We start from the raw sequence: 25,737 nt of genomic DNA, 5'->3' as shown, positions 1-25,737 counted from the left end.
ATAATATATTTAACCAGTTCTCTGTTACTGAATATTATTTCCCTTCGCTTTTTCTTCCCACTGTTGTAAACAGTGCTGTGATAAACGTCCCTGATAGATAAATCTTTCGGGACTGATTTTAAGAGAACAATTCCTAGAAATGGATTTGAGTCAAAGAGTGTATGTGTGTATATATATATATATAGTTTTTTTATTTTTTAATTTTTTTTTTGTAGGGAAAGATTTGCCATGAACTAACATCTGTTGCCAATCTTCCTCTTTTTGTTTTTTCTCCCCAAAGCCCCGGTACATAGATCCTATATACTATATATATCCTAGTTGTAAGCCATTCTAGTTCGTCTATGTGAGCCGCCGCCACAGCCTGGCAAATGACAGACGGGTGGCGTGGTTCCACTACCGGGAAATGAACCCCAGGCTGCTGAAGCGGTGAGGGCACTGAACTGTAACCACTAGACCATCAGGCTGGCTCGAAGAGTGTACATATTTTTTTTTTAGAGTTTGTGTGCCATATTGTCCTCCAAAAAGTTTGTTAACAGTTTTTTTCTCCCACAAATGAACACTAGCTATTATATCCTTTAAAAATATTTGCCAATATGATGGGCAAAAGTAATTTTTCATTATTTTAGTTTGCATTTGATTACCAGAGAGGTATTGAACGTTTGTCACTTGTTAGCCATTTGTATTTCTTTTATGAATTGTCCATTGGTGTCCTGTGCACACAGTTAAGTTAGGGTGCTTGTTTTACTGCTTTGTGATAGCTCTTTGCATTTGATGAATATTAGCTTCTTGTCTATCATCAACATAGATTGCAAATCTTTTTCTTAATGTTCCTTGCCTTTAATTTTGTTCCTGAGGTTTTTCTTTTTGGTAGTGGTTAAAAAAGTGTTTTTAATATTGTAAATCTTTTCTTTATGGGTTTTACCTTTGGTAGTATGCTTAGAAATACCTTTTTATAATAGAATAAACTCTTTCCCTGAGTTTTTTTCTCTCTAAAATGGGGATGATAATAGTACGTATCTCAGGAGCGTAGTGAGGATAAGCTGAGTTAATATATGCATTGCTGTCATTAGTTATTTTTCAATATTTACATTGTTATCTATAATTATCTTGTGTACATTATGACATGAGAATATAATTTATTTTTTCTAGGTGATTATCTAATTGTCCCACCACAATTTATTGAATTCATACTGTTTCTCTCTATGCTATACTCTTTCTCCTACACTAAATACTTACATTTGCTGGAGTCTAATTCTGAGCCTTTTATTCCTTTCTGCTAATCTATCTTTTTTGACTCCAGCACCATGATATTTTATCTATTGTAGTTTGTTTAATATCTAAAAGTGAGTCTTTTTTTTTTATTCTTTCCTCCCATCTCAAATTTTCTTGGCTAGTATTATGGCTTTACTATTCCTGTAGAATTCTAAAATATGTTGTTCAAGTTAAAAAAAATCAGATTTGAGTTTTCATGGGACTTGCAATAAGTTTTGAGTTATTTTTAGGGGAACTTCCATCTTTACAAAATGCTTTCCTTTGTAGAATGTGTTAATGTCTCTACATTTACACATTTTAAGTCCCTCAAAACAGTGTTGTAGTTTTCTTCATGTAGAACATGAGCGTTATTTTTAAGTTTATTTATAGTCATTGTATATGTTTTTGTTAATTTGTGAATGAGATTTTTTTGCCATTATTTTAATTGCTTAAAGCTGATATGTAGAAAGGCAGATTGATTTTTTTAATATTCATTTTGTAACTGGCCATTTAAAAATTATAAGTATTAAGTATTTTTTCTAGAGCCTTTTCTTTCCTATTTTTAAAAATTTGCTTCCAAGATTATCAAAAGGATCATAGCTGAGTTCTGTAGATGGGGAGAGGTGGTGTGGATCCATCAGTATTCCAGCAGGTTAGTGCTGCCTTTGGACTAGAGAAGCAGAGAGAGCCCAGGTTAGACCAGAGAAGGCTCTGAATGTGCACAGAAACCACACCCTCCTGTCTTTACGGTAAAGCCCTGTGGGCCTGGCAGGCAGATGCCACTTCACCGACCAAGTCTGATGGAAAGTTAGTGACTGTCTAGAGCATTGTGTCAGTAAGAATTCGAGACTTCATCTTGGTGGGAAAGGCTTGTCTGCCGTGGGCACAGCAAGGGAGCCAGGAGCCCATTTACCAGTTCTGGGAGTGGAGAGGGCAGACTCGGGAGAATTGAATTTGAATCCTTCCTCTGCTGTTTACTGGCAGTCTGACTTTGGGCGAGTTATATGACTTCTTTGAGCTCCAGTTTTCTTTTCTCTCAAAATGAGGAAAGTAAGGCCAGCTGCATAGAGTTTTAATTATGGTAAATGATTTATATATATATAAAATGCCAAGAACAGTGACAGGCTCATTAGTATGGCTCAATAAAAAATTGGTTATCATCTCTTCTTAGTTCAGTATTCAACAAGACATCTGGGGGGAAAACCATTTCCTAGTATGTAGGTGATGCAAGTCGAAAAAGAAAGTTAGTGTCTTGCTTTTCTCTGGGTGTATTTTTATTCCTTTGCTTCATTTACCTCTTTTCTCCTTTCCTTTCCTCTTTTACCTCCTCCACCAAAAGAGCCGGAGCCTTTCCCATGCTACCCAGAACACTAGATTAACATTGCTTTTAAGGCTGGCCCGTCACCGTGAAGTGACAGTGATATAAAAGATATTTGTACACTTCCCAGATTTGATTGTATTTGATTTGTATGCACACACACACACATCAGGCTGCCTCCCACTTTCTGAGGGAGAAGCACCACCTTTTGGTTTTCACGCACTGAGAGCAATAGCAAAGTCTTTTAAGCAGACTCTTGCCTGGCTTCAGGCATGATTTTTTATTGGATTTCTCATTTGTGGCAAGGAAATTGTCTTCTATTAGAAGAGGTGAAATGGAGACATAGACATTCTACTGAGATATTGGTGTCATCATATTTTGAGTTGGAAGGAAACTTAGACAGCATATAGCCTTATACATTTTTATAGGTGAGAAACGGAAGCCTGGAGAGGTCAAGTGACTCAATCAGAGTCACACCGTGGCTTAATTTGGACTAGAACCTAAGTCTTCTGTCTTCCTGTACACACAGAAAGAAAGATAGCTGGGTAGGGAGGGCAGAGGACCTTCCTCGCTTGAGTTCCAGTGTCTTGGCAGAGTTCTCAGTGCTCTCCTGCCTTTAGCTGATGTCCATGTGGCCTCTCCAGTGAAGGTTACTCTGCCCTGATAGATTGAGTTTCTAATCAGCAAGAAGTTCTGGACCCACCCATGTTTCCCAGAGCTTTTCTGCTGACCTGCTGACATTTTGTAAATGAGTCCTAAGAAACTGTTGGCTGTAAAGTCCTTGCTGTTAATAGTTGCCCTCGAGTTCCATATGTATGGGGTGCTAAGACTGTAGAAGGCTAGATGTGAACAAAGATAGGATGATAGTCCCTGGTGCTGAACCTTCCCTAATGGAGTGGTATTTCCACCTTAGTTTTGGAGTCAGAGAGACCTGAGTTCAAATTCCACCTTCACTAATTAACTAGCTTTGTGACCTTGGGCAAGAAGCTTTACTTTTTTAGTTTTCATTTCCTTTATCTGTAAATAAGGTTAGTATTTATTTTATGGTTTTTGTTTTAGAATGAGTGAGATAATTACCTCATTTATTCCTAAAATATTGATTGCATGTTCTATGCTGGGACCTTGGTAGATGATTACTAGGGACTCAGCATTGAAAACCAGGGCTCAGCCTGTGCATCAGAGAGCTTCTGTTCCAGGATATTGGTTGTAAAAGACAAGATGTGAAGTAGGTTTTTAGTAAATGTCCACTCTTTCCTAATCCTCATTGATTGTGTATATCTTTCTACTAATATATGAACAATTTTTTTTGATTGCAGTAAATCTCTTGTAATATAATTTAAAATATGTAAATTTAAACCAAAAGTATGTAAAAAGAACTGAGTTGACTTTTTTTTTTTTTTTTTTTGTGAGGAGATCAGCCCTGAGCTAACATCCACCAATCCTCCTCCTTTTTTTTTTTTTTTTGCTGAGGAAGACGGCCCTGGGCTAACATCGGTGCCTATCTTCCTCCACTTTATATGGGACGCCACCACAGCATGGCTTACCAAGCAGTGCGTCAGTGCACGCCCGGGATCCGAACCAGCGAACCCCGGGCCGCCGCAGCGGAGCGCGCGCACTTAACCGCTTGCGCCACCGGGCCGGCCCTGAGTTGACTTTTTTTAAAAAAATTATTTATTTATTTATATATTTTTCCCCCAAAGCCCCAGTAGATAGTTGTATGTCATAGCTGCACATTCTTCTAGTTGCTGTATGTGGGACGTGGCCTCAGCATGGCCGGACAAGTGGTGCATCGGTACGCACCCAGAATCCGAACCCGGGCCGCCAGCAGCGGAGTGCATGCACTTAACCGCTAAGCCATGAGGCCGGCCAAGAACTGAGTTGACTTTTATTCTCACTTCAATAGAAGTTGTTTTAAGAGTTTTGAAGAGGTCATTTTATTCCAATAGAATCAAGTCTCTATGTTTTTTTTGTTGTGTTGTTAAATGGTATATAAAATCGATAGATTTCTGACTTCAGTGTTGGTAGTTAGATAAGTATAGCTGCTTTTTGTGATTGTCTTTGATAAACTGTAATGTATCACAAATTATGTGCATATTACACATTGGAAAGGAGGAAACAGCGGAGGCTTTCTGGCGTGGTAATTTCCTTTTCCACCTTATAAATAATTTTAGTAAGAAACATGAGCAATTCTTTCTTTGCTTCTTAATAATTGGTAGACGGCCAGACTGCATTTTCGTGAGCAGTTATGCCTGCTAGGCCTCTATGGGGGTCTCAGTAAACACTTGTTGATGGAGTGGGTTGACTTCCACAGTATTTTTAATGCCTCGGTCAGAGTATTAGGGGTCTCCCCAGCCTGGGGCTCTCTTTAGGCACTAGTATACATGGATTTACCTCTGTGAACCTTTTATTTAACTACAAGAAGTTCTTTCAGGTACATCAATTGAAAATCATCCCAGGTTGGGATAATCAGGAAAAAATAAAAATAAAAAGGGTTTGGAGTAGAAAAGAAGAAAGGCAGAAGAACAGCTGGCATGGAGAGTTTCACAGTGGAGCCCGGGGAGAGAGAGGGACATCGGAGGGAGGGAGGCCTGGGTACTGGAACCCCACTCCTTAGTCTGCTCCAGGGTCCGAGCCACACAGTGTTTAGAGTGGCTGAGGGCAGCTCTCCTGGCTTGAAGTTAGCTTGGGCAGAACCTTGAGAGCTGGAGGTGAGGTGTGAGAAATCCTCACCCAGTATTGTTATTGAGCAGTGAAATGAAGTTCACAGTGCCTTTTCTGTTTCATATGTCTTCGTTTGTCCTTCATCTCAGGATCTGAGAAGGAGGAACAAGTAACTCTGAGAGAAAATCAGAAAGACATTGAACATGAAATAGAGGACAGCTACAGTGATACAGGCAGCTGGAATTTTTAAAAATTATTTTATTGAGGTCATATTGGCTTATAACATTGTGTAAATTTCAGGTGTACATCATTAGATTTCAGTTTCTGTGTAGACTGCATCTTGTTGACCACCAATAATCTAGTTTTTATCCATCACCATACATATGTGCCCCTTTTGCCCTCAGGGAGCTAGAACTTTTGCAACAGAGTAAAATGAATTTACAACTACTGCTTTAAAGCTGCAGGTGTGAGAGATTCTAAAAATGTTTTAGAGTACAAGAGATGATAAGTGAAAATGAATAGCAAAGTATCCATTGATAATATTTTGAAATGTTGTAAAATATCCAGCTATTGTGGTTGTATTATTTGAATGAATGCAAACATATTTATATGGGTATTCATAGGTTCACTCACCCTCGTCTGCCCCCATAGGGACAGACTTTCTTTTTTTTTTTTTAATAATTTTATTTATTTATTTATTTTTCTCCCCAAAGCCCCAGTAGATAGTTGTATGTCATAGCTGCACATCCTTCTAGTTGCTGTATGTGGGACGCGGCCTCAGCATGGCCAGACAAGTGGTGTGTCGGTGCGCGCCTGGGATCTGAACCCGGGCAGCCAGCAGCGGAGCACGCACACTTAACCGCTAAGCCACGGGGCCGGGACAGACTTTCTCAAAGGAAGATTCTCCCCCTCAGGTCCCTGTGATTGGGGAGGTAGAGCTGCGGGTCACTGAGTCCCCTTGGTACAGCCGTCATGCTATGACAGAAGCATCTGTACTCTTCTTTTCTGACTGAGGGTCCTCCTTTATACCCTACAGTATAAGAACGCTGGAGTGATCGAGTTAGAAGCCTGTGTCAAAGCTGTGCGTGTCCTCGCCATTCAGAAGCGGAGCATGGAAGCTTCAGAATTTCTCCAGAATGCAGTTTACATTAATCTTCGCCAGGTGGGTGTATGTCCTCCTATAAGAGTTCCTGCAGTTCTCCTAGAACTTGTTCACCTCAATCCATCTGTTTGCTGTGCTAGGATTCAGTATGGCATGGTAAAAACTCGGCAGTCAGAACTTGATATCCTAATTAATGTGGTTATTTGTTTTGCTTCTTTATACTGTTGTGTTTTACTTTGAAAATTCAGGATTTGCTATCCTTTTAATTTTTTTTTTGATTGGAGGAACACCTTTGCCTCTGACCAGCTTTGTGACCTTGAACAAGCTTTAGGCCTCTCTCTTTTTGTCACTTGTAACCCTGTGCAGGTTGTTAGGTTTATAAAACATGAAGTCTGTGAAAGTACTTTATGTAGCTCCTTTTACATAGTTGGCATTCCACAAATACTACTTAAATCTGAATCTGGATGTGCTTTTAATAAAACAAAATCATTAGAACATTTAGTTGCAGGTTGCTAATGCAAAATCCCAAAATTGATAGTCTGGAAAGATTTTAGATATTTAACCAACCTAGCTTGGATTTTTATGGATAGGGCAACCAAGACTCCAAAGTTTAGCAGTTTGCTTAAGGACCCAAGACTAGGATTAGAATATATGTTACTGTAATTCAACAGATCTTTACTGAGCACAGCATTGTGCTAGGAGTGGGGGAAAGAGAGGTGAAGAAGGCAGAAATTCTGCCTTCACTGAGCTGATGGTTTAGTGGCAGAGATAGACATTCAACAGTGGGGTAAGTGAAAAAAAGGTGGAGGTACAGGGTGACAAAGGAGCAAGTGGCAAAAGGGTTTTTACCCTAGTTTGGTGGTGGTGGAGGGTTGGGGGTCAGAGACTGTCTCGGAGGCATGAGGTTCAAGCTGGGATGTGAAGGAGGAATAGGAAATAGCCAGGAGAGGAGGAGGTGCAAACAGCATTCCAGGAAGGTGGCTCAGCAAGGGTGAAAGTCTGAAACATATCACCTGGAAGGAAAGAAACGAAGTGAGAGATGGGGCTGGAGAGAGAGCCTGAGGGTGGGAGACGCCCCGAGTCAGAGCAGGAGGCTTTCTCGGCCAGGTGAGAGTTTGGAGTTTATTCTAAGAACAGTGGGTTTTAAAAGAAAAGTCTTAAAAGCACGGGAATGCTATGACCCCATTTGTCTTGAGGGGGGTGAGATTGATGGGGGAAGGCCAGTCTGGAGACTCTTGAGGAGTCCAGGAGAGTGATATTGATGGCCTCCACCCCCGTGGTGTGACTGTCAATGGAAAAAAGTGAACAGATTGAAAACATGTGTTGGTGGTAAAAAGGAAAGGATTAATGACTGTATGTGAGGGTCAGATGGAATAACACCCCGGTTTCTGGCTCGATCAATTAGGTGAATGATGGTCATGCTGTGCCCTGAGAAGGGAAAGCTGCAGGGGGAGTTTTGGAGGGAAGGTGATGAATTCAGTTGTGGATATAATGAAAAGACTGTTAGGTATGTGGGTCTGGGAGACTCGGGTGAGAGTGAGGATAGTGGGTGGAGGAGAGGGGAGAGAGACTTTAAAATCATTTTGTATTTCGAACATATAAAAAAGTATGAATAATAAGATACTCATGCCTCTACCATCCAGATTTAACACATTATTTTGCCATATTGACTGCAGAGATTCTTAATTTTTTAAATAGAGATAAAATAACTTAAATAGAAACAAAATAACAGAGTTAATGAACATCTTAGTGTTGATGTGTATTCTGGTACATATTTTGATACCTCATGTTTGTAACCATAATCTATAAAAAGAGGAATATTTCAGCGTAATAGCGAAGCACAGGGACTTTGGAAACGCACTGGGTGGGGGGGTTGAATCTGGCTTCACCCCCTTGGGCAAGTTATTCAGCCTCTCTCTGCCTTAGTTCCCTCTTCTGTAAAGTGGTTTTACTGCCCTCAGGCCCCTCATCACAGCTCATTTCCTTGATTAGACAGACATCAAAAGGGAGGCTGCTAAGGGGAGACGGAATGGCACCTGGCGGCCTAACACCAAAGGGAGAGAGAAAAGCAGAGTAAAGCCAATAAACCAAGTACAAACAAACCAAAGAAAGAAAAAATCCCACCAGGTTTTGGGCCATTTAGTGTAAGGGAAACAATACCACGTAGACTCAAAGCTATTGAGTGTGTCCGTATCGTGGTTACGAATGTGTCATCAGAAAAGTGTTAAGAAAAGGTCAGTGTCTTTTGGTTTATGTAGACGTTTCTGGTAAAGATGAGTAGGAAAAGCAAACCCCACCGCTTCAGGGTGGAAGCTTCAGCTATATGGGAAACTGACCAAGGGGAGGAAACCAGTCCTCAGTGGGGATGGCAAATAAAGAACACAATTTCCAGGCAGTGGCTTTACAGGGGTGACTGGGGCATGATCCCTGCCTCTGAGGCTGCTAGTCTAATGACTAGGCCCTGAGCACACACAGTCCTAGTGGGATGGGTCGGGATATGGCCCAAGAAACCTACCATGCTGAGGGGGTGAGGAGGTCTCCCCAGAGGAGGTTCTCTCTGCCGAGAGTGGGAATGATCCACCAAAAGGGGCTGAAGAGCCTTTTGAGTGCAGGGGGACCAGGTGCAAATGCGTGACTGGGCGCTAGCACAGAGTGCCCTGTTTGGGGGCCTGAGTGATTTCGTTCTTGAGGGGTAGTGCAGGGAAGAGATGCTTAAAAGGGAGCCTGGGGTCAGAGGCTCTTGTAGGTCATGAGTAAAAATAAAGACATGTGGACGTCAGGCAGGCAGGAGAGGATCCTGTGGCATTCTCGCTGGGGAGTCCTGTTGGAGTTGAGGAGCAGAGTCAGATGTGCTTGTGTTCACGCCCCACCTTTGCCACGCACTAGCTGTGTAACCTTGAGCAAAATCACTCCTCTCTCTAACTCTTAATATTTCCATCTGTGAAATGATAGACTAACAAGCTCGTACGGCGAAGGAAGGATCAGTTTATATTGGATACTCTGTCCAGTGCTGTCTTAGCGTCTGCCCTGAAAAGTTACACAGCAGCTGTTGTTACAATCAGATTGGAGGGCTGAGAGGGACATCTTTAGTGACAGACTGGAGGGTGGGTTATGCTTTTAAAACGGACACTTAGAAGGGCTGAAGCTGCCAACTGCAGACAGTTTGGTTGGAGAGGAGCTTTACAGGACTTGCAGTCTTTAGACTTGCTTACCTTTGCAAGTTAATGTTGAATACTTGGGCTTGCTGTTTGCACAGGTGGGCATTTAAATATACATATTTTATAGAATGAAATGTTTTTGCTTAAACTGTGTGGGACCTTGCTGTTTGGCACCGCCTCTGCCCTGTGTGCTCGGTGTTCACGACAACACTAGGGGTCAGCAGAGACTCGCGGAGGGGTGACTAACCGACCCGCCTGCTGCGGCGGGCGCGGCGCGAACGTTACTGCGCAGCCTTTTGAGTTTCCCTGTCACGACCCTCTGCTTTAGTTGACTCATCTCCGGGGTTGTTTGCCAGATGAGCAGACAGCAAAATAATGAGTTCTGGTGGGATTTTATAATAACAATAAAAAGAGAGGTTTGTAGATTTTGTGAAATTGAACACACTTTTGGTTCTTGATCAAGCGTGTTCCACAGTAGAGTCGATGAGTTGTTTCTGTTCCTGGGAGTGACTTTGGCTAATGTGGAAATTGTGAAAGGAACTGAAAGGTGACTGTTCCAGATAGCTCCTGCTTTAAGACACCCTGTGCAAATATGAAAGCTGATAAAGAATACATTTGGATTTAGAGGCATCGGGAAGGGTTTCTGCATTTTACAGAAGTCAGGCAGAATTCCTCTTCTTTAGGTAAGGACATGGATCGACCTGTCTTTTTTTTCACTGTTTATGAGAGCAGTTTATGATCATTATCTGGCATTAACAAATGGCAGCACGCATGTCAGTTAATAAGTGGCCGTCTATAAATTTGTGTATTGGACATGTAGAGTTCACGGGTGAGGTAGAAGTGAGAGAGAAGGAGCACAGCCTTTGACACCCCAAGTTTAGGTTTAAATCACCATGTCCTCACTGTGTGACCCTGGACTAGTATGTAACCTTCCTTAGCCTGTTTGCGCATCTGTAAAATGGGAATGATGATACTCACTTCTTCCGAGAGTTGTTGTAAGTTGTAAATAATATTATAATGCCTGTAAAGTGCTTACCACACTGCTGGGCACGATGGAAGTGTCCAGTGTATGTGTCTGCCCCGCTGGTCATGTCTGCACGCAATAAAGGCAGCTCACGTTTGTTGAGGACCTGCTAACAGACACTTTCCGAGGTTGTGAATTTGGTTATGTCCTTTACTCCTTATAACCGTGTGTGCTAGGTGCAGTTATTCCTGTTTACAGAGGAGGAGCTTCAGGCTGAAGAAGGGCTATGTAGTTTGTTCAAAGTCAGACCATAATTTCAGAGGTAAAGGGGCCTCTGGAAAGTGTGCTTGTTGCCACTTTCCTTGAGTCACATGGTCCATACCAGAAGCCGGGCCCTGTGTCAGCTGTCTGCTAGCTCTAGAATAGTCAGTGGGCAACAGCACAGACGTGGTCCTTGCTGCTTGAGCTTACCGTCTGGAGGGGGAGGCAGGTACTAAATAGATACACACAAAAATAAGTGAATACAAACTGCCATCAGTTCTGTAAAGGAAAGAACATGCCTTGCCGTGCAGAGCTGCTCTGGCGGTGTTAATCCCAGTAAAGTCTGTTCTGTTACCACACAAAAAAGACGGAAGGCAGAGCATCTCCATTATTAGATAAACTGAAGCTCATTGATAAGACTCATTGCGAGTTAAGCAGCCTGCGTGTTGCCAGCACTTCAGTGGGTGTGAACAGATATCGGCCATAATCATCACGACAACTTTCCTAAGTAGTTGGTTGTACCCAGTTTTAGAGATGAGGAAACTGAGGACAGGGTTTGCTGTGTGCCCAGGATTACCTTGTAAATACCACCATTGGTGTTTAAACCTAGTTTGTTGTGACTCTGAAATCCTACCTCTGTGACCTGCATCATGTAGCTTCCCCCAAACAACCCAAATGACTGAAATTTTCTTAATTAGTAGAAAATGGTAAGTGGCAATAAGAGAAAGTGGTAGTAAGGAATTGTTTGAAAAACTAGAAAAAAGCCCAATACCTTACCAGATGTGAGACCATACTCTAAGACCAATGTATATTTTACCCAACGCCCCATGCTTCCTGTAGACCGGGTATTCAGGAATGATTCTGAGCCATTTAAGAACATTTTGGCTCATGAAACTATTGACTAGAACCTGCAACCTCTGTGTCCCTTGTTAATTTTCTCTTCAAAGCCATTGAAATTTTATGCAGGCTACTCCGTTCAGATGTAAGAATAGCCTCTTTAAACTTCTTGATACAGTTCCTTAATGAAGCTGTTGCTAAGGAAACCTAGCAAAAGCCTGGTAGATATGCACATAATAATTGTAACCTCAGAACTTTACGTCACTTGAAGCTTAAAATCAGAGGGATAGGGAGATTCAGGAACGGCTCTTTAAGAAAGAAGGGAGAAAGTGTAAGCATGCAGCATAGGTAAGACTGCAACATTTCAGTCCTGGCCGGCAGGAGACCTGGCTTTCAGGATGGCATGTGGGGAATTCACGGTTCTCACAAAGGAAGAAACGGTTGGATGGGGAAGGAGGAAAGTCAAGTTCCTTACTGGAGAGGGAAAAAGAGAAAGGGAACTGAGAAATCTGTGGTTAAACAAGAGTTGGGGATATGGCCTGATGCTCGTGTATTTAGCAGAGAGGAGTTTTGTGGGGAATGGGCATAGAAAGAGTCTCTGGTGGTGAGAAGTCAACGAGCAAACCAGGTGGGCCTGTGCTACCCAGCTGGACTTCGGATGAGATGCTGCCCACAAAGCCGTGGGAGTCTGACTCAGTCCTTAAGTTGGAGTCCAGTACACTGATGAAAGAGGGGGAGGCCAAGCACCAAAGGAAAGTCCAGAGACTGGAGAGCGAGCCCCGTGCGTGTGGTTGTTGCATTTAACACGGGGAGGCGCTGAGAATGGCGCTCAGTGATGAGAAGGATGTTTCAGGGTTTCCCACACGCAGCGACACAGAGCTTTACCTCACGGGCGTTGTGACTCTTGTAGCTCATCATCTTTTTCTTCTTGCTTTAGCTGTCGGGAACCTTAGAGCTGAGTCTGTAGTCCACCTTGAATAATTGCACCTACTCCATGGCATGCATTTTCATGATTTACTCTTCCTCTGGTTTCATTTAACTATTCTATCCTCATTTTCTCTTCACCCTCATTTTGGTCTTTTTGTTGTTGTTGTTGTTAAATTGTGTTTAAAAAATTGATTTAGATCCTTTTTTAGAATGAGGCAGAATGTAAATAAATGCGTAAACAGAGCATATCACCGACACTTATTTCTTTTAGAAATTCTAAGCTATTTACCCTAGTAGTTACTTAAAAACAGAACTGAATATTAAGGTGATACATTTTTAATAAGCAACTTTGCTATTGCATGCATATTTTAGAGCAGGGACTGTCTCTTACTCATCTTTATAGTCTCTGTGCCAAGCACAGCACTTGTCAGGGACCAGGCGCTTATTAATGTTTGTTGGATGAATGAAGTGGAGACAGCTATGATGAACGCCTCATGTTGCAGCTCTCATGAGCATTGGCACCACTCCTCTGAGTGACAATGACAGCAGTGACCATTTGTGGATGTGCAAGGCATCGTACCAAGAGCTTTACGTGCATTTCTGCATTTAATCCTTGTGAGGAATTATTTTATATTTTTAGTGTATAATACACTTTATTTTTATTTTGAAAGATCTCTAACCTTTGGAAAGGTTGCAAGAGCAGTACAATGAACACTTATATACCCTTTATCTAAAAGACAGTGTTTGTCCTTTTGTGTCTGGCTTATTCATTTAGCATAAGGTTTTCAAGCTTCGTCCATGTTGTAGCCTATGTCAGTAGTTCATTCTTTATAGGTTTGGTTTTAAATTTAGGTCCATGATCCGTTTTGAGTTGATTTTTGTTTTTTGTATGCAGTAAGGGTCAAAATTCATTCTTTTGCATGCGGATATCCAGTTTCCCAGCACCATTTGTTGAATAGACTCTTCTTTTCCCATTGAGTGGTCTTGGCACCCTTGTGGAAAATTAGTTGGCTATAAATGTAAAATTTTTTTTCGGGATTTTTAATTCTATCCCACTGATTTATATATCTGTACTTATGCCAGTACCACACTGACTTGACTAATATAGCTTTGTAGTAAGCTTTGAAGTTGGGAAGTGTGAGTCTTCCAACTTTGCTCTTCTTTTTCAAGATTGTTTTGGCTATTCTGGGTCCCTTGCACTTCCATATGAATTTTGGGGTCAGCTTGTCAATTTTTCCAAAGAAGCCAGCTGGGATTTTGATAGGGAGTACAGTGAATCTATAGATCACTTTGGGGAGTTTTGACATCTTAACAATATTGTCTTCTATTCCATGAACACGGGATGTCTTCCAGATGTTTAGGTCTTTTTAAATTTCTTTCGATGATATGTTGTAGTTTTCAGTGCATGTCTTATACATTTTTATTAAATTTATCTCTCATTATTTTATTCTTTAAAATGCTGCTATAAATGGAAAGGCTGAGCTTCTTGAAAGCATGACTATATATCATTTATCGGTGTATTTCTAGAATTTTATACATGGTAAGTACTAGATATATATTTGTTGAATGAATCTATTCACAACTGTCCTCCCCCCACCCCCCATTTTATAAACAAGAAACCGGGACTTGGGTTAAGCTCCCTGAACATGTGTGTGAAAGTGGGAAACCACACCCTTGGTGGGGTGCTGTGCAAATGACATTGAGAGCTTCTCCAGGATGGCTTCATCTTAATTTCTTTTAAAAAATCATTTGAGTGTGTTTAGTCAGATGCTTTAAGAAGATGCCCTTGTGATGCATAGAGTAGCTAGGGCTATCAGTTTCAAAATAAATTTCTAGTTAGAGTGTTGTACTTGAAGACTAATTTGTATTAATCTTTGAAGAGATTTATGTTTAGGGAGCTTTGACTAGATAACAACTGTCTCTGTTAAATAACGATAACTGTAAATGATCAAACGACATTTATGAGAATAAGGGCACTTTTCCCCCATGATAGTTTTGGTTGGCTCAGCTGTCACCAAAGCCAACACTTGACATTATCTCATATGCTCATAGTGACCTGCTAAAATGAGCTAAGTAAATATTTTGCTAGTAGTCTATTGAAACAGAGCCATAGGCACTGATTTAAGGTTCCTTGAATGGAATATATTCTTATTAATAGCTACCACTTACTGAGTGCTTACTATATCATGGGAATTGTTCCCAGCCTTTTGTGTATATTATGTCTCTTAAAACCTCACAAATATCCCTATTATTCCCACTTTACAGATAAGGAAACTGAGATTAGGTCTTTTCTCTTTTTGGGGGAGATCATTGTCAATGGATGGAAGTCATAAGGGAAAACATTTTGGTTCATCCTACAAAAACATTTTTCTGAGAGTCAGCATTGATCAGTGTCAAAGAAGGTGATGATTGTGACTATTGTTTGATTGAGATTTCTATGGTACAGTACTCCCAGATGAGAGCCCAGGGTTATACAAAATTAGCATTCTAGTCCAAGGAGACAGCAAGTGTAAAGACTGGTGGTGGGAGAGAGCGTGGCTGCTCAGAGAACCTGAGGCAGAGAGCCGGAGAGGGCAGGAGTGCAGGAAGCACACTGAGTGGGGGCAGGAAGCAGACTTGCAGGCTTCGTAGGCTGTATCAGTCTCTCTTGGGCCTTATCCTAAGAGCAGTGTACAGTCATTGAAGGGTTTTAAGTAGATGAGTAACATGCTTTAAAAGATCACTCTCATGCTTGTAGAATGTTTGGGAACGTTTAGAAGTCTAGACAAGAGGTGATGTGATGCCTTAGACTAGGGTGGCTATGAGGTCTAGCAGTCAGGTGGGTTTTTAATCCCAGCTTTGCCACTCAGTTGCTATGTGACTTCGGACGACTCACTTAAGGAAACTGAAATAACAGAATTTACCTAATCGATTGGAATAGTAATACACCCGCTTCCCAGGATTGTTGTGAAGATTCAATGAGATGATATATATATGGTGTGTAGCATGGTACCTGGCACAAAGTGAGTGTTAGCCAATAGCTATTAGGGAAGGTAAAATCGATAGGACTTAGTGACTGATCAGATACAGGCTACGAGGGAGAGGAAGGCCCAAGGATGACTCTAAGTTCTGGGAGTGTGCCAGTGGATGCAAGTCGGCGTTGCTCCCTGACACGGAGCCCTGGAGGAGGACCATGAGCTCGGCTTTGTGCAGGTGGAGATAGAGGTGCCTTTGAAACATCTCAGTAAAGTGTCATAAGTAAGCTGGATGTACAGATGTGGAGCTCACCGAGGAGGTCTGTGCCTGAGCTGTGCATTTTCATATAATCTTTGATCTCTGAGGACCCCAAGGTATTGGTTGCTGAAAGTGAAGACATACTTATAATACAAGTGAGTAGTAGTATCCTCTCTGTCGTTGAAACTCACATTTCTTTATTCTTTTTTTTTTTTTTTTTTTGGTGAGGAAGGTTGGCCCTGAGCTAACATCTGTTGCCAATCCTCCTCTCTTTGCTGAGGAAGGTTGGCCCTGGGCTAACATCCGTGCCCATCTTCCTCTACTTTATATGTGGGAAGCCTACAACAGCACGGCTTGACAAGTGGTGCATAGGTCTGCGCCCGGGGTCCAAACGTGCAAACCCCAGGCCACTGAAGTGGAGCGTGGGAACCTAACCACTATGCAACCGGGTCAGCCCCCTCTTTATTCTTTTTTAAAATTTTTATTGAGGTAACATTGGTTTATAACATTATTTAAATTTCAGGTATACATCATTATATTTCAACTTCTGTGTAAGACTGCATCGTGTTCACCACCAAAAGTCTAGTTGCCATCCGTCACTGTACACGTGTGCCCCTTTACCCCTTTTGCCCTCCCCTCTTCACATTTCTTTACTCTGTATTCATCGCTTATCAAGTAATTAGATACTTTATTGAGTATTCACTTTGTATGGCCCTCTCTTGGACTCAAGTTCCACAATAAAGAGCTGGCAAATCTTCCTTTTTTCCAGGAAGGAGACACATTTAGTTGGTAATCTTCTCTAACTTGCCAAACTTAGAATTTTAGTGTTTTGTTTTAATCGATTCTATTTTACATTGACCATTTCCTGACAAGAGAGACATCTTATCTCATTGTCATGTTTAGATTAGGTATTTCTAAGAATTGCTGATTTCATCCACAGTGTATGTATTTAATCAACCTTGTAGATTGTTTTCTCATTATTCGGGCTTTGCCCCTTTGTTAAGTTTTTGTGCCCCTCTACGGCTCTATTCTATTTGGGGCCTTAATTATTTTTTTAATTAAGAAAATGTTGTCTGTTAATAGTTAAAGAAAAAAAGAAAAATTTCTAATAATATATAAGTTTAGAAGATAACTAGTGTACTTTCTGTTTTGGCAATATGGTGGTCTAGAAACTGTCAAAACTCTCTTTGCACAAGTTCCTTCAAAATGCTGATTAAGAGATAAAATTTTTTTTCCCCCTGTTTTTCAAAATGTGTAGCAAGAAAGTAAGAGGAAATCCTCAGAGGCCAAAACAACCAAAAAGCAGGGATTCTGGAAGGTAAGGGGACCTTGGAAGCCAGCGGACGCCTTCTGGTTCTGAGGACACAGTTTTAACTGCACAGGTAGGAGGGACAGGAGGTGAGCCTTAGGCCTGCCCACGTTGGAAGTTGGATGGCAGACCCATATGGAAAGCCAAGACCCCCCAAAGGAGCCCTGTTTAATAAAAGGGTGAATAAGAAAAAATGTTACTGCTCAAAGCAAGAAAATAAGGAAACTCTTAATCTTGTTGGAAGGAAAGAAAACTAACCCAAACTGAGGATTTATTTAAAGTTGTCCTGGCATGAGAGGGACCACAAACTGCTGGCAGAAAAATATAGATCCTCCTGGAATGAGAAGTTATGTTTTGAATGAATCAATGACCAGTCAGTATGAAGAAGGCCCACGACGGCTTCCGGATCAAGATGTTGGACCTAAAACATACCAATCTTGCCTCTCTCTCAAGGTCTCATTTAAATATTCCAAAAGATTTTTAAAGCAAAGAAGCCATCATCTTAAATATATCTGTTGATATTACGATGTGCTAGGAATTCAGAGGGGAATATGGAACAGTCTCCTCTTTTATGGAGCTTGCATTCTATTTGGGGAGACAAATCTGTGGTGTTTCCTGAACTTAGTGGAGGGAGGCATTAGTTTATTGCAGTCGGGCAGGAGAGGAGATTAAGAAAGCAGTGATGGGGACTTTATCAGACTAAAGAGCTTTTATAAGACAAATGAAATCAGAATCAAGATGAACAAACAACCAACCAGCTGGGAGAGAATATTTGCAAAACATACATCTGACAAGGGGTTGATCTCCATAATATATAAAGAACTCACACAATTGAACAACAAAAAAACAAACAACCCGATCAAAAAATGGGCAGAGGAAATGAACAGACACTTCTCCAAGGAAGATATACAGATGGCCAATAGGCACATGAAAAGATGCTCAACATCACTAATCATCAGGGAAATGCAAATCAAAACAACACTAAGATACCACCTCACGCCCGTTAGAATGGCTATAATCACCAAGACAAAAAACAACAAATGTTGGAGAGGATGTGGAGAAACAGGAACCCTCATACACAGCTGGTGGGAATGCAAATTGGTGCAGCCTCTATGGAAAACGGTATGGAGATTCCTCAAAGAATTAAAAATAGAGATGCCCTATGATCCAGCCATCCCACTACTGGGAATCTATCCAACGCACCTGAAATCAACAATCCAAAGAGGCTTATGCACCCCTATGTTCATTGCAGCATTATTCACCATAGCCAAGAAGTGGAAGCAACCTAAGTGTCCCTCGACTGACGATTGGATTAAGAAAATGTGGTATATATATACAATGGAATACTACTCAGCCATAAAAAAAGACAAAATCGTCCCATTTGCAACAACATGGATGGGCCTGGAGCGTATTATGTTAAGTGAAATAAGCCAGAAAGAGAAAGACAAACACTGTATGATCTCACTCATATGTGGAATATAAACAAACACATGGACAGAGAAAACTGGACTGTGGTTACCCGGGAAGTGGGGGTGGGGGGTGGGGGGTGGGCACAAGGGGTGAAGGGAGTCATATATGGGGTGAAGGACAAACAAAAATGTACAACCCAAAATCTCACAATGTTAGAAACCATTAAAATATCAATAAAAATGTAAAAAAAAAAAAAAAAAAAAAAAAAGAAAGCAGTGATGGGTGGGTGATATTTTAGCTGTGTATGGTTTTATTTAGTTGGCTGTTTTTTTTCATTTTTCCAGATTCTTGCTCTCTTTAAAAATTATTTTATTGAGGTCACATTGGTTTATAACATTGTCTAAATTTCAGGCGTACAGCATTGTATTTTGGCTTATGTATAGACTGCATCATGTTCACCACAAGCTGGCTTTTAATTTCAGGCTCCATGAGTCGTCATTGTAGGGAATAGATTTTATGGAGGATAGACTTAAAGAAGCTCAGGACTCTTCAGAATGGAAAGATGAATGCCAAGAAAGTGCAGTCATCAAAGTACACATAAACTTGCTTGCTCACTAGGCCCAAAGAGGGTAAAAGTAGGCCATACTTCTTGAGGCCAGAGGAGTTGGTTTTTAAGGTCTTCCAAGAATGAATCCAAGGGAACCGGGATATCAGGAGTCAAGCTTTGACTGTGCTCTGACTACCACTTTTGGATGCTATGCTCACTAAGGTGTATTGACTGTTTATAAAGTTTCATCTCTTTTAAAGCTTGTCAAAGTGTTGAGCACACGGTGGGTACAGCTGGTAGTCTAGGAGCCTTCTAGGTACCTGCTAAGAGCGTGGAGCACAACTGCCCCTGCATCATCCATCTCTCCATCCATCTTCTTCCTTGGTGCCAGGAACACAGCAGAGTGATTCCTTACTGGCTTGTCTGTCTCCTCCACGACCTTGTAAACCATTGCAGGACCAGGTCTTACTTAACTTTGGTTTTTTTTTCATCCTTCCTTTTGAATGCTTAAAACTGAAAATGAATACAATTACTTTAGCAGATGCTTTTAAAAGAGAGGTCCTTGGTACAGACCTTGCAATGCCTGCTTTGGGATGTAGGGAAGAAAGTTACATTCTTTCCAAACTTTTTGGACACACATATATGGAAATTTTGGGTAATTTTGAATACATATTTTCTCTCTGTATAATTATGGCTAGAAATAAATGTAGAGAGGAACAGAATGTGTTTTCCATACTTGACAATGTATGGTCTCCACAGTTTTCCGTCCTGCTTTTTTCAGTCATCACTGGAGTGCTATTGCCAGGTTGTCCCAAAGTGTCCACCACTGCCCTGTTGTTCAGATCACTGCTGGCTGTGATGTTTGAGAGGGCTGATGGCTGTTGAGGCATTTTTTGGAGCCTCTCTGGCTGGCTGATTTGGGGTTAGCACCCCCGTGACTGCAAAGGAATTAACTAACTAATATTTCCATTTCTTGAACACTTACTGGGAGTTTTAGGCCTACTTAGGCCTAACTGTACATATTATTTCATTTAGTCATCCCAAAAATCATAATTAGATTTTATCATCCCCATCAATAAGGAAAGTACTAAAGCTAGTTATGTGCAGATTTGGGACTGGAACTCAGGTCTTTCTGATTCCTGTCAGTGTTCGCTTGCTATACCATCCTGCCAGATAGCCAGGAGACTCATCCTGTGTCTTGAGTTTCTTGGTAATATTACCACTTTCTTTCTTTCTAGTAGAATAAAACAAATCTAAACTTGCTTTCAAGTTAAAAGTGGAATGGCGAATTGACATTTGACTTCCCCAGAGAGTCCATCCTGTGAGTAAAGCTACTTGTCTCGAGTAGTCTTGCAGCCACTTCCGTTGGAACTTCGTGTAAATGTCTGGGCCCTGGGCTCAGCCTTCGTGACCGTGCAGCAGACTGAAAAATTAGAACAAAGATATGCTGATTGATACTCCATAAAGGAGCAGCAGGTTGGAAATGAGTTTGGGGATTTGATTTCATTTCCAAATTTCACGAGAATCTTGGCCTAGAATTTTGCCTGGGACTACTTGGTGGTCCCCAGATTCCTGCGCTGTGGGTCTCCATGCTCACCTAACAGGGCTTCGTCCTGAGGCTCACAGGGCCTGCAGCTGATGAGGAGCTTTTTAGTCGAGTGTCTGCCTGGGTCTCTGAAGCCATTGTGCCCAAGCTTTCCATGAAGAGTCTTTTTTAGGGCTTGAAGTGATTGTAATTTCACTTGTTATACAGTGTTTATGATTTGGTTTCTCATTACATTCAAATGCTATAAGAAGGATGCAGGAGTGCGTAACTGATTGATTACAACCTTTCATCTTCCGTAGGGTCTGTGAAGGAGTCATTGGGAACTGAGGGACTGGAGGCCAGGGCTGGTGCTCTTGGGTGGCTGTCACCTTTATTTAGATGATAGCCTCCTCGAGGGCACTGGCTGAGATCACTGTTTGTTTTCCCTTCCCCGACATCGTCTATCATATTTAGCCCCCAGGGGTGCAGTTGAACCTCTGGGAGTGTCCAGGTTTGTGATGGAGGCATCAAGCACTCCTGCCTCTCCTGTGTAGATCTCCTTGGTCTTCTGCCCGTGGCTGGATCTCACTGTACTGGAATCTCTCTCTGCACCTGTGCTGTACGCTCCTGGAAAGCAGAGGCTGTGTCCTTCTCAAATTTGAATATCCACAGATCCTAGACCTAAATAGAAGTCTTCTAGAAGAAAACATAGGAGAATATGTTTGCAACCTCAGGGTAGGCAAAGATTTCTTAGGCAAGGATGTAGAAAGCATTAGCCATAAAAGAAAAAATTGATAAATTGAGCTATTTCACAATTTTTGCTTATCAAAAGACTCCCTTAGGAAAATAAATGAGCAGCAGACTGGGGGAAAATATTTGCAAAGCATATATGACTAAAGATTTACATTCAGAATATATAAAGAACTCCTACAACTCAATAATGAGACAAATGAAGTAATTTAAAAAATGATCAGAAAATTTGAACAAACTCTTTACAAAGGAAGATATACAAGTGGCCGATAATCGTGTGAAAAAGTGTTCCACATCATTAGTTATTAGGGAAAAGCAAATTAAAGCTACCAGAATGGCTAACATGAAAAAGCCTGATAACATCAAATGTTGGTGAGCATGTGGAGCAGCAGTAATTCCCATACATTATTGGTGTACAGTGTGTAAAATGATGCTGTCACTTTATGAAAGGTCTGCAGTCCTGTGGGCAGGGTGGGGGGAGGGTGGAGATTAAACATCAACACGAATAATATAGGAGAAGAGAGAAATGACATGATGGCGTCGAGTGGTTATGAGAATTCAGGGAAGGAAGTGGCAGCTTACACCGAAAGGCATCAAGACAAGCTTGGAGAGGTGGTCTTGGAACAGATCTTTGCAGGGGGAGTCAGCCCTGGAACTGTGGGATGGAGAGAGGAGCCCTCAGGAGAGAGACGATGACAAGCAGGGAGCTGAAGTGGGAAGACGCAGGGAGTTGAAGTGGGAAGACGCAGGGAGCCTGCCTGCTTGTTTTTTTGTTTTGCCTACAATATCCTTGCATGGTTGATTCCTTTCTGTTCCCTATCTAAAGGAGAGTCTGCCCTCATAGTACATTTCATCGCACTTAGAGTAATGACTTTATTTCTTTGTTCACTTACTTATTGTCATCGTCCCCCATGGTTCTAAGCAGGGCTTAGAGGTCAGGAACTTGTCTGTCACTAGCATGGAAGCCTCCTGAGGGCAGAGGTCTTGGCCTGTTTTGTTCTCCGCTGTATCTCCCGCCACAATAGTGGTGGGCACAGAGAAGGCATTCAATAACTATGTGTTGACAGAAGAGAAAACCAGTGAATTAGAGTGGTTCCATTTGGCCAGGTCGTAGGTAGGCAGTGGGACCTAGAGTTACAAGGGCATATTGGGGCGAACTCAAGAGGTCCTGGTGTGCAGAAGGCATGTGGGCTCCATGTTATAGTGCTGGAGGGCTTCTGAGTGTTCTGAGATGGGAGTGGTGGGCTCTGAACTGTGCTTCAAGAGTACTGGTCTGGCAGCTGCATGTGGATGGATTAAGGAAGGCAGAGAAAGGTGGTAGGAAACCACTTAGTCTTCTTGGTGAGAGCTAATGAGGGCCCAAGTGAGGGCGTGGCAGGGGGGCACGGAGGAGAGGGATGGGTGGGAGGGACTGAAGAGCACCGATTGGCAGGGCTTCCAAACTATGCCCCTGTACTCACAGAACTATCTGGGAAGCAGATTTGTTGTCAGGGCTGGGAGAGGGAGAGAGCTGCCCCCTCGAGCAGTGTGGCCTTGAGCAGCAGGTGGGCTCTGCCATCCTTCCTCTCTGGAGGTGACTGTGGGTGCGGAGCAGTAAGCAGAGCCCCAACCCAGACCCTGTGTGGTTTTGCACAGGCTCTCAGTACCTCTCTGAGCTGCCAGTTTCCTTCTCTGTGAGCTGGGGTAATATTGGCTTGTGGGATTGTTGTAATGTTATATCTGGTACATTCAGTTTGCTGACTCATAGTAGGTGCTTAAGAAACAGAAGTTATTACTACATCATAGGGTTGTTGGGGGAATTCAGTTAGGTCACGGATGAAAGAAAACTTTTTCTAAGCCATGAAGTCTTAAGTCTAAGTTGGTGCTGTTATTATTAACAATTCATATCTAGTTACATGGTTCTACATATTTTGTTTTGAGAAGTTTTGCATTTGATGAAAGTCGCTGCCAAAATCCTAGTGTCTGGATGAACTAGTGTCTGGATTGTTCCTTTTCTTTTCTTTGACAAAGGGACTTAGAGTAGCTGTTTTATGTGATATGTAGCAAGTACCTTTGTTCTGGAGAATATGGGCCTTATTAGTAAAAGAACAGGATGAACTTGAAGAGATGGGCTCATAAAAGGTTCCGGAACGTCCACATAAAGCCGTCTCAGTGCTTTCCCTGATCCTGCCCTATCACAGTGCAGTAACCCACCTTTGCCTTCCTTGGTGTTTCATCATGTCTTTGTTTTATGAAAAAGATTTTTTTCATATGTTTCCTTTTTCATTTGTAAGTTTCTTTCAAAAGCTTTTTACTTTCTTTCTGTGCTTCAGCTTTCTGAAGAAGAAAAAATTCAGCGATACAGCATCCTCTCTGAGCTCTATGAGTTGATCGGCTTCCGTCGCAAGGCGGCGTTCTTCAAGCGCGTGGCTGCTATGCAGTGTGTGGCCCCGAGCATCTCGGAGCCTGGGTGGAGGGCCTGCTACAAACTCCTCCTGGAGACGCTTCCAGGCTACAGTCTGTCCCTGGATCCAAAAGACTTCAACAAAGGTACCGAAAGTCCTGTTGCTGGAACTAAAGTGTCGCTTTAATTCAGCTACCCATGTGTTGTTTGAGCACCTGCTCTACGTGCTAGATACCGTGACTGGTGCTGGGGTTCAAAGATGGCTGAAGCCCTGCACCCTTGGCTACTCATGATAATAAAATTATAGGAAAAAGTAGTGGTGCTTTGCTTGGGGGCTGGCATTCTTAAATCTTTATCAGTGTAAGTCAGAAATCTTCCCTGAGGGCCGGCCCCGTGGCTTAGCGGTTAAGTGCGTGTGCTCCGCTGCTGGTGGCCCGGGTTCAGATCCCGGGCGCGCACCGACACACCGCTTCTCCGGCCATGCTGAGGCTGCGTCCCACATGCAGCAACTAGAAGGATGTGCAGCTATGACATACAACTATCTACTGGGGCTTTGGGGGGAAGAAAATAAATAAATAAAATCTTAAAAAAAAAAAGAAATCTTCCCTGAGCTCGTTGACATGGTGTATCATCCACAAAACACCTTAAATACCTAATGAATTTTACTTACCTTATGAAATTTAGCCAAGTTAGCAAAAATCAATCAACCCAGAATAAATATACTTGAGTATACGTGTATACATATAGGTATGCATTTGGTGATAAATCCTTACTCTGCAATATTAACGCAGGGTAGTACATATTAAAAGTAAAACTATAAATCTAATAACAAGTATACACAAGTGTAATGCCCAGTATCAGGCAAAGTCTGATTAGCAGGAGAAAAAAATGATTTTTGGTTACGATTTTAGGTAGGAAATACATAGCACTTTTCTCCAGTTTGTATCTAGAGTTAGTGCAGGTATAGGCTTCTAGACAGGAAAAGAGCTGAGGTGTCATCTAGGTTTTTGTTCCACCAGGGCAAGAATGGACTCTGCAGCCTGGTTTTCATATGGTCACGTATGTCAACTTAAAGACCTGTACTGACCTGAGGGGCTCGTGGTCTCAATGGTGAATCCAGTTACACTTTTGTATAATTCTAATTATTAGATCTCTCCCGTAAATTGAATAAAAAATCACCTTCCTCCTTACTTTCACCTACTGTAATATCTCACTTTCCTTTTTTGTACATTCATTCAGCAGTGATTTGTTGCACTCTTGCCTGATGTCATGGTGTGTTTGGTGAGTGAAGCAAAGCTAAAGAAGACAGTTCCTGGGGCCGGCCCCGTGGCTTAGAGGTTGGGTGCGCGCGCTCCGCTACTGGCGGCCCAGGTTCGGATCCCGGACGCGCACCGGCGCACTGCTTGTCTGGCCATGCTGAGGCGGCACCCCACATACAGCAACTAGAAGGATGTGCAGCTATGACATACAACTATCTACTGGGGCTTTGGGGAGAAAAAGGGAAAAAAAAAGGAGGAGGATTAGCAATAGATGTTAGCTCAGGGCCAGTCTTCCTCAGCAAAAAGAGGAGGATTGGCATGGATGTTAGCTCAGGGCTGATCTTCCTCACAAAAAAAAAAAAAGACAGTTCCTGCCCTCTAAAATAAAAAAATAAATAGGCACTTTCTCGCATATGATGACCCTCCAGGTGTTTGCACCTGAGCTCTCAGGTCCTTCTAGAACCTTCCTCTGATCTCTCTCCAGTTGCTGTGATAGTTCTTCATAAGTTACTCTCTCCAGACTTCCCAACATTCTGACCATCTTCCCAAAGCAACATTTAATGTGATAGAATCCATCTCTGTTAAAGCACATTCTCAGGTTGAGTTCTGATTAGCTTGGAGCAGAGGTTGGCAAACTTTTTCTGTCCAGGGCCAGACAGTAAATATTTTAGGCTTTGTGAGCCGTGTGGTCTCTGTTGCAACTATTCAGCTCTGCTGTTGTGGTGTGAGCGGCCACAGACAGTATGTCCGCCAATAGAACTTTACGTACTGAAGTAGGTGGCGGACCAGATTTGGATGTGAATTGTAGTTTGCCATACCCCTGGCTGAGAGCATAGTGACATCTAAAATTTTTTTGGGCCAA

At 42.1% G+C, this 25,737-nt stretch overlaps 1 protein-coding gene across 6 annotated transcripts in view; it reads left to right on the top strand.

The window, feature by feature from the left end:
• The window catches only part of TRAPPC9 (trafficking protein particle complex subunit 9), a 639,688-nt gene that overhangs the window by 45,289 nt on the left and 568,662 nt on the right, over positions 1-25,737 (top strand). For 3 of the 6 annotated variants that reach the window (XM_058564989.1, XM_058564985.1, XM_058564984.1), the window contains 3 exons: positions 6,267-6,392; positions 16,951-17,010; positions 23,546-23,762. In XM_058564989.1, the coding sequence (XP_058420972.1) occupies positions 6,267-6,392; positions 16,951-17,010; positions 23,546-23,762 (403 nt within the window). The remainder of the gene's footprint in view (positions 1-6,266; positions 6,393-16,950; positions 17,011-23,545; positions 23,763-25,737) is intronic. The other 3 variants (XM_058564990.1, XM_058564988.1, XM_058564986.1) reach the window with 1 other exon arrangement.

This window comes from Diceros bicornis, chromosome 21, assembly GCF_020826845.1.
Source record: "Diceros bicornis minor isolate mBicDic1 chromosome 21, mDicBic1.mat.cur, whole genome shotgun sequence".
Taxonomy (NCBI): Eukaryota; Metazoa; Chordata; class Mammalia; order Perissodactyla; family Rhinocerotidae; genus Diceros; species Diceros bicornis.
The sequence above is the reverse complement of the archived record's forward strand: the minus strand, read 5'-3'. Positions and strand labels throughout refer to the sequence as shown.